Here is a 14,439-nt window from a genome sequence, read left to right as displayed (position 1 = left end):
TTGGAGGCCGTCTATGACTTATACTGGATATCTATGAGCTGAAACTTTGGCAGCACAATTTCTAGGTAGAGTTCTGATGGACATTGTAAAAAGAACGTGAAGTATAGGTTTATTAAAACTGGAATTTAATTTTGATAATTATTAAAAGGTATTAAAAGGCAGGAAACATAAGTGTTAGGTCACAATAAAGTTGGTTGTAAACTATGAAAAATAGTCACATAGGAACGCCCGCATCTCTATGCGCATTGTTAAGTTTTTTCCAAACTCTATGTGTTACGTTGGTGATGTTGAAAACGCCGACGTAACGCTTTTTGAAAACTCTCCCAAAGTCATTACTATGTTTTATACAATCTCTTTTCAATTAGGTTACCGTCTTATACATCGCTATTACATCTGTTATATTAACTTCGAGACTTTTCCTGTAAAATTTAATTAAGATCTGTTGTAAATGATTAGTTAGTTAATTATTTTTTGTACACGCTAAATATATATATATATATATAAATATATATATATATATATTTATATATATATATATCTGTTCTGCGTATATAACTAATATATATATATATATATATGTGTTATATACGCAGAACAGATATACATACAAACGTACTTACATAAACAAGTATGAGTATATACTTATAAAAACCACGGTACAATATAATGACATTATAAATATAATAATAAATAAAAACACCAAAATGAAGAATAAAGAAACTGAGAAAGAACATAATAAATTAAAGGACAAATAATCAGTATTGGTCTAGTAAGTAGTATTTCTGAACTTTTTTCTTAAAAATAAATAAATAGTGACTTGTAACAGTAACAGTGGTGTATATTATAACGACGAAATTACTAATTATATAATTATATACTAATTACCCAACATCTCTACTTATACCAACAAAGTAACTATTTTCAAAACTTGGTTGGTAAATAATAGTGATAATAATCAAGGGTACTTATAACTGTGGTTGTGACTAGTCCATAATATAAGAGAACAAAAGGACGCTGGAAAGCGCAACAAAGGACATCCAACAAAGTAGACAGATGGTCTTTAATCATTGGAAGACTCTATTTCTAATTTAGGCCACGTACAACTGGTTTCACTGGAAGTCTCTGAAAGATGCCTTTCTTTAGTTGACAACGTAAGACGACCACGATTGAAATTGTTAACATTTAACAAAAGTAACCAAAAATCGTTAAAATTTCACCGAGATATATTTTCTAACTAGATATACGAAAACCTACAAAGTCGAGAGAGAATCTGCAAAGAATTTCTAATAATAATACAAAAAAGATGTTTATATGTATTTTCTTGTAATATTTTACTTTGTTAAATTATGTTGATTCAAATTGATTTCACAATAAATTTGTGCTAAATCATCTATCTGACCATGGCTACACGATTCGGACTTGTTCTCATCATAATGACCGGTACGAATTCACAACAGTTTTGATTCCTCATTGGATTTCGTCAAACGTGTTTTAATACAAGTGAAGTTTTTACAGCGTGGTTCAATATTATAAAAAGTTCGTTTGACTGTATGTGTAAACTTGTTGTACACTTTAATAAATTAGCTTGCTCGAGTTGTGCATCCTATAAAGAATTGATGGTGTGATTTGAAACTAAATGTAAAATTACATTCAAATAAATTTGTGGCAATGAAAATATTTAATAAATAGGAATCGTACTAAATTTAAAACTTTCTGTTGAAATTCTATTAAGTTTTCTCATCTTAAAAAAATCGTTTTACAAAAAGTATTCGATTCTTTATTCTAGTTAATTAATTTTCATTTATATACTAATTACTATTTTTTTTCAAAATGCGTGTATTTGTAATCAACCAAAAATTTAAACCGGCATTGTTTCTTAAATTCGTTTTACTACATCTAAATAGCAAAAAAATTGCGGTGGTGTGAACCAATCTTTATCATATTGTGTAGTGTTAAGATAACCACGAAGTATTTAAGCGTAGTTGATATAGTTAGATAGAGCAGGTTGCCGGAAGGAGTTCGTAATGATTCGCTATATTATCCTGTTTACTGTGATCAGCGTAATTTGCGGCAAGAAGACATGTTATTGGAACGCCGAGTGTCCATACGAGCTGTATTCTTCGAAGACGCCATATGATACAATCAGAGGCGATATCCGAGATCATCCAAGCATAGACAGTAAGATAAACTATTTTTAATTATTTTAATTTTTGTTCCATCATCGCTTAACGAACCAAGAAAAGTATAGCGTTGCTCTGGATTTGTCTACGAAATAAGAAATTAGGTGACCTGTAGAATAAAGTAACCGACATAGCCCAGTGTATCAGCATTGAGCAGGCCCATAGCTCACCGAGCAGATGGCTGCAGTGACCTTAAGGTTCTAGAGTAGAGTGAGGTAGACAGGTAACCAGGTTAAAGTCGACAAAACACACTGACCTATCGGAGAGGCCAATGTTCCACAGTGGACTTGCTACGAGTGAAATAAAATTGATATTTAATTTTATTTATTTACACAGGAAATAGCCTCGCGTGATGTAAACATTTCAGCCTAGATAATGGGAAATTTTCTTATTTAAGGTGTCTGGTGGCTGATTTACATTTTCAATCTAATATATAAAACGTAATTTTTTACATGTAATTTTAATAAAAAGAATTAAACAATATTAATATATGCGGATTTTATAAGAGTATATCATTCAATCCGTCAAATTACAAATACTATTCGAAACGGTGCGTTGTTTTCTGCGCTTCACGCTGTAAACTTGGTACGGTTGAGCTGATTTCTAGACGGATAACATGATTCACAAGAGTTCGGGGATTGTTATTGGAAAATTTCTTATTGAGATACCTTCTAAAAATCCATTGGAATTAAGGCGAGTGACTTCGGTGGTTACGGGATATCCCCGAAGTAAATTCATCGAAACTCTAGCCGTGTGTGCAGTCACACTTACCTGTTTATCTAAAAAGACGCATCATCTGTATCAGAGCCAGAAATATTATAAGGATATTGGCACTGACCACATTTCGTAAACACAATTATTTAGTTGAGGCAATTTTTGATTATTTAACTATATATATTGTTACTCTACTTTTAATGTTATAGATAAAAAAACACTAAGAAAAAAACTGGTAATACTTGCAAGGCTACTGATGTAGTTGTGGTTATACTAGAATTGAAAGTTTTTCTAAGGTCCGCTTCCATTTAAGATGTAGAAACCCGGAGTATCGCATCTAATTGGTCAGCGATCGACTATATCGTCTGGTTTTCTATAATTAAGGCTTAAAAAAGTTTGTCAATATAGATATAATAAAAAAATCGTAATAAACATTTGAATAAACTTGTACAATTATTTGAAATTTTATAATCTAAACGTTTACCAATATTTACTAAATTAGCGCTTTCAATAAATTATGTTTTAAGAGTGATATCACTTTACAAATCTATATTATCATATTAAATTGTAAAACATCGATATAAACTGCAAACGGTGAGATAATCACAATGCTAAGCGAAATTTTTTATATACATAAGTCTATTTTCCTTTTATCTTGAATTTGAATTACGATTATTAGATTATGATCATCGGTTCAACATTACACATAAGCTCTGAATACTTCGCATGATCATAACAACAGATTCAAGTTTCGTCACCAGTGACAATCAAATTTCAATATCATTTGACGGCACCTATTTACGCAATTGTGTTATTGACCTTTTAGAAAAATATATCCATCATAAAACTTTATAATGCCCAAATTATCATGAAAATGATTTTGATTTGTCCATTTAATTATTGCCCAAGCTTTCGCGAATATGATAATAGATTGCCAGACTGTCATGCGTTGTACAACTACTATGTTGGTTTCGATAGGCGCTGTTGATGAACTTCACGGGGATCGTCTCTGAGATTAGTATGACCACGTTTAAACTCGTTAAACTAGTTGTAAATATCAGTGAGAGAAGGAACTTAATTACCAAAAGTTTACCGAACTCTATCGACGTTAGTTGTCGACGAGAGGAAACTTTAAAAAATCTTGTAACGAAAAATTTCACATGTAATCCGTAATGACACTGAAACATCTCCAAATCCGGTAAAATAGTAATATATAGCGACCAGAACCAAGCCTTCTCCGGAAGCTTCGAGCTTCGTTACTTTAAAAGAGATCTCTCCTTCCTCACCTGCAGAATATGTAAATGCCATTTAGGCAGTAGGAAGAGTCAAAATAAAAAAAAAACTAAAACGTAATTTTTTTTTCCTTCGTTTTTTGTAAATAAATAACAAAATCGATGTAGCGTAAGTGAAAGTACAAATAAAGATATCTATTTTTAAATTTTCGACACTCACCAGTTCTAAAAGCAAGTTCTGCTTTTAAAATTTATAATTGTTTCGTATTAAGTTTAAAATTGACATTCATTTCAGATTGTAAACCAGTTAGCATATGGTCGCTTCATAGACACGGGAACCGTAACCCTGGATCCAGCGTGACGGACAGCATCAAAGTGATCGCAGGCTTGAGAGATGAGATCGTTCAGAGTTTTGATAGCGGCAGGAGTCAATTGTGCGCGCAGGTACTTAATACTTTTTTATTTAAATAATACTAACAAGGTTTTTTTTAAATGGAATAAGGCGTTACCTCGCGGAAGTCCATCCTAAGTAAGAAAAGAACCAATATTTAGCCACTTCCGCACATGCAGTGGTAGTCGTGCAATGAAATGCACCGCCCGCCAGCCAGCTGATAAATGCGGGCTCCACTCCTGAAGATGCCCCGTGGAGGGGTGAAACACGTGTTGAGTAATTTGGTGGTGGCGGTTGTGTGATTTGCATTGTTTGCCGCATACGCATTTATCAGCGGGCTGGCGGGCGGTGCATTTCATTGCACGAGTACCACTGCATGTGCGGAAGTGGCTAAATATTGGTCCTTTTCTTACTAACAAGGTTTTTGAGTGGTGACCACTAGCCGGTAGACGCGACGTGTGCAGCCCCCCCCCCATTAGATGTATTGATAAACGTTATGTAAACGGTGATGATGACATTTTTTTAATACAAGAAAGTTATCAGGTGACCAAGACAGTTTTCTTTATGGTAAAGGATACGGTCACATAACAGAACGATATAGTATATATCATTTTTAAATTACTGTACAAAATCATCTATCTTACTGCCGATTTATCTTAACTGACGGTGTCTCAAAAATGAAACACATGCTTATACATTATTATATGACATGATGGTATGTACTTATACGGCTTATAAGATGACGGAAGTACCAAGTGGTTGGGGTTTACACATGTCGTGAATGTATACATGTTTTTATCGAAAACTTCATTCATCCGATAAATTATTTATCTGTGAAATAGCTTTGCTGACGTCATAGCACTATTTTTATTATAAAAAAAACTTTTCGATATGACACAGTTTCTGAGAAACTTTTAATTCGTCTAACAACGTAAAAACAGCTGTCTCTGAAAACCGAATCAAGTAGTCAATACAGTACGTTGGGCAACGCATGTGACGTAGATTTTGTTACAATATATTAGATAGCGGATTTATGTTCCGCGAGCCCTGTGTCCAAAATAGCTTTAAAAGCTGACAGCGTTCAGAATATAGCAATCGAATATAGCAGACAACGGCTTCTGAGTTCCAAACGCATTGGTGGTTCAAGCAATAACTCTGTTTTATATTTTGTGACGTCAGTGCGACGTGTTTAGAACCTTCAATAATTACTTTGTAACAATCAGATGTGTAAATGCTTATCTATTCTACAATAATCAATTTTCAACTATTACGTGGTTTTACAGTCGTCACACCAACATATGTAAATTGAAGTAATTGGATAATGCAATAATTTTGTTTGTTCATATAGTATCAATACTTACCTGCATTCGTAAGTTTAATACAACGAAGAGCCTTTCTAAAATTTCTAAACTCTATAAAACCATTTTTCGACAAAAAATCTATGTTAGTGTTATAGACATTGTAATTAATACGATTCATGTCAGAGAGGATTGTTAACAGAATAGGCTGTATAAAATATGCTATCGCTGCTAACAATGCGTATTATTATTAACAATTACAATTTTTTTTCAATTCAGGACATAGATGAATTTCGAAAATGGAGGTGGAACGAAACACTCGAAGTATCTCAATCTTTCCTCACTGGAACCGGTTACGAAGAACTATATAACATAGGCAAACGTCTCAGGGAAAAGTATCCTAATCTTCTCGAAGGATCAGATGATAAATATTACTTCAGAAGCACCAGTGAACAGCGGACGATCACCAGCGGAATGGCATTCATACATGGTCTAGCTGAAGGCACCAATTTGAATCTCACTGTTGACGGCCCTTGGGAAAGAGATGATATAATTCGGGTAAGCTTTAGAATACAATTTTTAATGGAAATACCTTCCGGTCGTACCTAAATCCAACCGAAGCCTAGATTCTTTCACGAGTGGCCATTTTGACCAGTCTACAGAGCGTCTGACGCAGAAGGTAACCCTATTCGATAATATAAACGAAATTAGTCTGCCAAGCTAAGGCACCACGGTGTCCTCGAGCTAACAGTGAAGAGGTTAAGTCATTCATCATCTAGGACGTCTCATATCTTCACAATAGAATCGATTGGAAGCGGTCTGAATCATGTGTCCACGTTGTGGGTAAGAGTCTTACACAGGAAGGTGTCCAGTGCTGGGCAATATCATCTGGTTAAACTGAAAATACCTTTAGACAAACAATAACCACATGTCGTCGAAAGTCAAATATATGGCGGAAAGTTCTGTTTGATTTTTATGTAGTCTAAATTCAAAAAAGTACTTGTTCATAGATGGATCTAGTCTCTATCAAATAATAATTAATATAAAAATAGATACTAGACAGGAAGGATGGTTATAAGGTCGAACTACTAATGAGGTATGTAAGACAAACGTTGATACCGAATTTTATTCTGCGTTCCACGATGTTAAAGATAGGAACAGGTGGTATACCTAAGACGATGGTTACTCCAGGGAGAACATGAGCCTCAGCAACGAGTATTATAAAACCAGTAGAATTAAATTTATTAGATTTCAAATAGATGGTTTTCAATAAAAATTTGTCATAGAAGTGATAATTTTTAACATTTCAGCCATATGAAAACTGTGATAGATATCAGAAGGAAGTGAAAGGCGGTCAACAGCTAAAAGATGAGCTTGAAGCATACTACGAATTAGATGAATTTAAGGCTGTAAGTTATTATATTATCTTTTTAATTTTAAATTTCCTTTCATAAATAGTTTTTATGAGCCTAATTTTTGTACTCTTATCTTAGAAAGAAATTTAAAAAAAAAGGTTGGATATATATTTATGTACATAAGTATATATCGGGAGGATCTTTAGGCGGTTAAGATCATACCTAACCGAAAGTTCATATGTACATGTTCGTATGTACTTCATATTATTAACATGGACTCGCTTACTTTCTACAATGATTCTCGCTTGGAATTTGAACTGAACATTGCCGTCACTAATAAACCTATTATAGATTTCCTATGCTACTAATATTATTTCTTATAACATAGAAAAGGAAACCGTGATAATTCTGTAGAAGTTTGGAGTAATTCTCTCATTACGTCCAATTCTCTGACAACATGAAAAATGACACAATATTGTTTTATATAAATTACTTGACTTAAACTTTATTACGTTCGTTAAGAACCGTCGCAACGTATGTCATACCAGCTACGGTGATAAGTTTTCCTTTCTACGAATTTTCCTAGCCTTAAAAATTCTTTTTCCAGATGATGATCGATGTACAAAACCGTCTAGGAATCGAAACTCAGTTATCTCCTGACGACGTATACTCGTTGTACGAAATCTGTCGTTTCTACCGCTCCTGGACCGAGACCAAACAGTCGCCTTGGTGTTCCGTCTTTACGGACCAGGATCTCATGATTCTGGAGTACAGAGACGACGTGCGCCATTATCACAGGAATGGTTACGGCTCTGACGTAAGATTGTTAACTATTAATTATTGTAAATATATAACTACCACATATGAGAGTAGATCTGTGAAAGGGTATACTTAATAAGCGGTAAACGATTAAGTAGGCTACATGATAATAAGAGGTTACAATGGTAACCTGAGAATGGCTTTAACACTAGAGCTATCAGATAAGGCTTTTTCTCTCTAAGAATGATGTATTTTTATTCCAGATCTTCATTGACTTCAGTATTAAAAAGTTAATTGTAAATAACAGTTATTTTTTTCAAAGTAGCGCTTCTAGAATTCTTCTTTCTTAGTCCTGTAACGGTTTTATCGCAATTAATAAATTTGTTTCCAGTTTTATTTTAAGTTACTCATAACGTTTTTATTCAGTTATTGCCTTTTTTAAATTCTTTATCAGATTTCGTGGACGTAACAAAAAAAGTTGAGCCAATTCCATTGCTCTCCATTAATTGATCAGCATGGATCTCTTTGTTACCTCTTTTCATGACACTCTTTACTTAGAGTAGCTATAATAGATATTTTTATCGACTTCACTTGAATAGACCTTCCACACTACTAGTATGTGGCCAAAATAGCATAAAGGCTCGTTGAAAACACATCGAGGACAGCTGAAATTTAAATTAGATGTACGTTTTTAGACCCGCTTACTCCAATTATGGCAGACTTTACATCTATAAAAAAAATTCTGAAGTAGAGTGTTTAATTTATATTATTTTTTATAAATTCTTACTTATGATATTACATTTTAATTAAACTATGCTATTTTTTAAATTATCTGCTTTTATATATGTATTATATATATTTACTTTCTGTTAGTTAAGAATAAACTTGTTGGTGGGAACATTATAATGTTAAAAAAATATATATTTTATGTTAAGGTCAACGTTCAACTGGGCGGCCTTGCTCTTAAAGACTTGTACGAGAGCTTCGAGTCCGTAATCAATAGTGGGGGAAGAAACGTGATCTCATACTTCACCCACGACACCATGATACAGATGGTCTACTGTGCTATGGGGCTGTATAAGGATGCAACACCCATCAAAGGATCGGAAAGAAATCCTAATAGGCTATGGAGATCGAGCTTCAACGCGCCTTTTTCCGTGAATTTCGTTGCGGTTTTGAATACGTAAGGGTTTTTATGTTCTAAACATGTTTTTTGTGTAATTATTTACTTTAGTTATTTATCAATTAGCTTAAAATCACCATAGTTCAGATATCATCATAATTCTATAATATTTATTGACTGTCTTGGGTCGTTTTGGTTTTTACATTTCTGAACATAATTCGCACTTTTTTATATATATTAAAATTAATTAATATTTCCCTTTATCACGCCATGGAGCTGATGTTAAAAGATTTCAATTATTTATAAGTGTACTATTATTAAGATTTTAATACAAAATATAGCTCAAAATTACTCTAACGAGAATTTTTTTAGAAAGTACGGTTGAAGTGATGTATCACTATTGAAACTGCGCATTTAAAATTCACCATGAACCGCTTTTGACATTTTTCGTACTGCAAATATTGTCGTTTAACAGCTGCTTATGTCAACATATTTCAGTGACGAAATTATTTAATTTATTTCACATTTAATTATTAAGTAAAGTCAGTCTTTGGGGACAGCTAATCAAAAATACATTTTTAATGTATTATCTATAGCTCTTACTTTTCAAATATTTAATTATTTATTTTCATATGTATCGTGTTTAATCGTGATATAATACAAGTATTTTTCCCACGACTTATACTTCTTGTGAGAAGAATATAATTTTAAAAAAGAGTTTTTATATAGAATTACTATTTAGAATGATTGGTTACAGGAGTACAAGCTTTAAAAGTAAGAATGTATACGTATTCGTCAATTATTATGATACACCTTACCAAAAAAACAAAAGTATCAGAAGTAATAAACAACGTAATAATAAACCAAGCGGTCTTACACCAAATTTTGATTTATAAAATCCTAAATAGCAAATTGTTAAAGGTAGACAGACTATTACAAATCATCGCAAGATATATATCTTTTTTTTCAGCACAAAAATTACAATGAACTTGACAATAATTTTATTGATAGATGAAAAGTATTATCTCTTATCAATTGCCATCGGCGCTGATAAGTGAAAAACACTCTAGCGGCATGTGCGGACTGTTGGCTATATCACTTGTGTGACATCTGCGTGTTCGTTTGAGATATCTTATTTATCCGTGTTTCTGTCTGTGACGTCACAGTCGAACGCAACTCTTTAGATGTTTATCATCCATATTGATGACGCATCTATTGGTTTTTCCATTCTAAAAACTATTTTACCGAAAAAAGAAATTATGGTCTTTTTAAAAATAGAAAAAAGAGGAAAAGAAGGGATACACTATTTATTTCAATAAATAGATTTATTAGTTATAGTCGTGATCGATTTAAAGGGATGAATATATAGTTAATTGTATAATTAAAAGACAAAGTGACATTTTTGCACAACACAAATGTTATGGTGAAAATAACCTATGAAGTATAAGAAACCTGATACTAACAACATATTCAATATTTCCATACGAATATTTACGAAGAAATATATTTAGAGAAAGAAATCTTTTACATACTTCATAATTGAAAAATTTTTTTATGCTCAAACAAATAATTGTTACTAGTAAATATGTATTGAACATTTTAACTGTACCTGGTTTGATTCTCACATTGCGCATTAATTGTATTGTATTGGGATTTTTACTTCTCATAAACAAGTATTCAGAGGATGAGTAGCAGCATCTTCTGCATACCATAATACCTCACTGCGATCGCCAACTCGCATGCGAAGCGTGATGATTATTTTACATCCCCCATAGATATCTCTGAGGAAGGCATAGCCTTGCAGAGGCATCTATGGGTTGTTCACGACAACAACGACTTTATATAAAATCCCACGTGTACAATATAAAAGTTTTCATTCAACCGCATTATCATTGCTAGTTATAGATTTCCAATAAGACTGGCCTGCGTCCAACATCTTTCGACGATCTTTATAAGGCTGTCTGCTCCTGTTACGTTTTTCATTGCAATAGTATCTCTAAAATATTGTTAATAAATATTTTTAGGTAAATGTTGAATGTTTATTTTTGATTCTGATTTAATGTTAGCTAAGAATGTTGTAAGTTATTTTAAGATTATATACTATTTAGTTAGATACTTGTATGTATCTAAAAGATTCTCAAAAAGCTGGTTTTCAAAGACTAAAGTTAATCTTTTGAAAGTATTGCTTCTCTAACTTTTATTGTCGCTTCCTTACAGCTGCCACGAATCAGACAATTAAAGATACCGGGTGCAATTCTTCATAAACGAATTGACCACGGAGTTATGTCCCTTCGCCGGATGTACGTGGGAGGATTTTCAACTCAAGTTCCAGGGTTTCATCGCGTCGAATCTGGACTTCTGCAGCATGGATAGCAAGGTTTCCTCGACAACGGACAATGTGCCTTCGGTAATATTTCATTTACAGTGACGTTAGTAATGTTCTATTTTTAAAGTTAATTGTTAGCCTACCCCAGCGCATCCCTGTAATTTGCCTGGTTCACCTAGTATTTTCCTGCGATTTCCGAAATATCATTTTTGTATATTTTGTATATTCTAGACCAAATTTTCTCTTAAATTTGATGACAGGTGTACAATTGCGTATTGAAACATCATCGATGAGCGGTGATCACAATAATTGTGAAGATATTAATGCCTAGTGTAAAATTAACTATTTTTATTTAAACTTAAATATGCAAGTGTATTGAATAAAAAAATTAATATTTTTTTTATTATATGGTTAAGTAGATATTTATGCCTCTCCCAATACTAAAATATCACTTATATGTTATCTAGACTTAAAATAGTGTTTTTTACAATACTGCTTAAATTACAATTTTTAGTATATTTTTCAATTTTTTCAAAAAATATTTGAGAAAATGTACAAATATATATCTTTTACAGGGTGATGAAGACTGAACTAAATGCTCGAGATTTTTTTACGACACCGTAACATGACGTACATTAATAAAAGATTTTATTAAATAAAACGCGTTTCCTTATGATTTTTTAACTTCGTTCTCCATTGATTAAATATATAATCACGCAATGTACAACTACAATAACGTATTAAAAAAAATAAAATCATGGTATTGCTATATATATTAATAGAAGATTATTAGAAATAATCGATTTCAAATTATAGAAAATTTTGAGATATAATTATATCTCTCCTTATTTGTCTTATTGAACTACTAATTAGACAGAATTAATTATTAAAAACACACTGGAGTAATTATTATGATAAATAATAGCAACAGACTTGGCCGTAGACAATAATGAAAAAATTTAAAAAGATTGTTTTAACCTTTAAGGGTGACTTTTTATACTTTAAAAATGTATCTTGCAGATAAGTACACTATAATGCAGGGAAAAATGGAAGATATATATACATATATATATATATATATATATATGTGTGTATAAATATATATATATATATATATATATTTATACACATATATATATACACACACACATAAATAATATATACCTGTTAATAACAGAACCTAATGTAAAACTTTATGTTGCTAATATACAACTCTGCATTTACTTTTAAGTGTGGTACTCGTTTTACGTTTACATGGTATTTTGCAGTATAGTTTTAATACGGCCCACGTCTGATGACCTGAACAAAGCCATCTGTCAGCAACTTAAGACGTCCTCTGTTGCGCTGTACGATCCATAGCCTTCACTCTAGGACCTAAAAGCACCAGCGGCTCTCTGAATATTCTAATTCCTGATTTGATCTTGTTAGATTTCCTGTGCACAGCCATGATTGCTTTGGTTAAAGCATCAGTCGCATGAGAAAATTGTTTTATTTTAAACTAAAAAAAATAAACAAAAATGTGATTGATATTTGTATGCTGCAATAATTTCAGCGCATCGAATCCACTGCAAAACACGTGTCCCCAAAAATATCTACATACTAAAATCGCCACGTTTGCCAGTCGGGTTAGCGATCATAGTGAGGTATTGTAGTACGTAAAGGACGCTGCTGCCCATCCTCAGGAAACTTATTTATGAGCAGTGGAAATCGCTTGTGATTAATTAACAAAGTTTGAATTATATAACTTAGTATCTCGAGCATTGAACTCGCGACCTACGATCGCAAGTGTCAGTCCTTTATCTCTGGGACGCTATTACCCGGAATAGGATATTTTTTATTTAGCCCTTATTTATATTTATTACAAGGCTTATAATGGAAAGTATGTCATATATCTTTATTCGTTTGTTTATTTTGCCTTCATCACTTTATGGTATGCAAGTGAGAATGTTTATTACTTCCGTTCCGAGCCATAAATTTATTAGGTTTTAGTTAATCTTAGCTCGGGAAACTTGCCAACTATGTCATTCGCTGGGCTAATGAGTTTCAAATCGACCGCTACTATGTACATATAATTAATGACCAAATAGTTGCAGTCAACGTTACTTATGGTCCATATCGATGCCAGCGTTGCATCAATTCTGATTTATTTGTTTTATTTTGCTTATAGATTCTAATAATAATTTCTTTTATCGCTCATCCATTTCCCGAGGGTAAAGTTTAGGAATTATTTTCAAAATTAAAGTAAACGATGTTCGGAATATAATAACAATATGTTTTTATATCTCTAACAACGAAATTACAAAGCGATTTAACAAATTCATCTACCTCTTAAAGTGAAATACGTGAGAGTAATATTTTTGTTGTGTTTACATTTGTTGTTGTTGTGATAAACAACATTCACGTAAACAGAGATAATCTTGCTAAGCTCAATCTCTATCTCAATCTACAAAGGATGCCTAAGACAAGCAGTAAACTTCCTACAGCTGAAATGATGACGACGAAGGCCAAATAAGGCTTCGACCATAATAACATTAGTATTTTTTAATTTCTTATAGTTGACGCAAACGTTAACGTAGTTCAAAAGTGGTTATTAATGATAATTACTAAGAGTCGTAGTATACAAATGGTAAGGAGAAACATATATTTGACATAATATTGTTATGTTTAAAATCCACTCTAAAATTTTTCCAATGAAAATAGTGGTATTTAACAACGCCCTATGTTTTTTAGGCTCAATACCGCCATCATGAATTGCTCTAACCTCCAAAAGCGGTATCGCCTCCGATGAGAACGAACGATTAGGCCCATGAATTACACTTACAGTTAACACGTTCACTGCCGGCCCAATTTTGAAGAACTTTCAGCTGGTGCGGCTGAGGTCGAATCAGCCTCAAGCTGAACTTCCTAGTAGTGCGGTTGAGGTCTTTTCTGCCTCATGTTTCAATCATTTTTTTTACAATATTGAGTCAAAGCTTCGCAGACATAAAGAAGGCTATATTTGTCTTTGTCATATCTCATACGGTTGAGTGTAAACAGCCGCCGCACTAGAGAGAAAACACGA

At 32.6% G+C, this 14,439-nt stretch overlaps 1 protein-coding gene across 1 annotated transcript; it reads left to right on the top strand.

Moving 5' to 3' along the window:
- Nucleotides 1-2,016: 2,016 nt before the first annotated feature.
- Nucleotides 2,017-12,012, top strand: LOC137933541 (multiple inositol polyphosphate phosphatase 1-like). Its single transcript, XM_068777502.1, is given in 8 exon segments — nucleotides 2,017-2,178; nucleotides 4,422-4,570; nucleotides 6,095-6,373; nucleotides 7,126-7,224; nucleotides 7,778-7,987; nucleotides 8,865-9,112; nucleotides 11,270-11,459; nucleotides 11,954-12,012. Coding segments are annotated over 8 exon segments (1,344 nt in total). The 5' UTR covers nucleotides 2,017-2,024; the 3' UTR covers nucleotides 11,969-12,012.
- The last annotated feature ends 2,427 nt before the right edge of the window (nucleotides 12,013-14,439 follow it).

The sequence above is a fragment of the Battus philenor genome, unplaced genomic scaffold (genome assembly GCF_028537555.1).
Source record: "Battus philenor isolate CCGP_79_NKW_IND1 unplaced genomic scaffold, ilBatPhil1.0.hap1 SCAF_13, whole genome shotgun sequence".
In the NCBI taxonomy this organism is placed as follows: Eukaryota; Metazoa; Arthropoda; class Insecta; order Lepidoptera; family Papilionidae; genus Battus; species Battus philenor.
The sequence above is the reverse complement of the archived record's forward strand: the minus strand, read 5'-3'. Positions and strand labels throughout refer to the sequence as shown.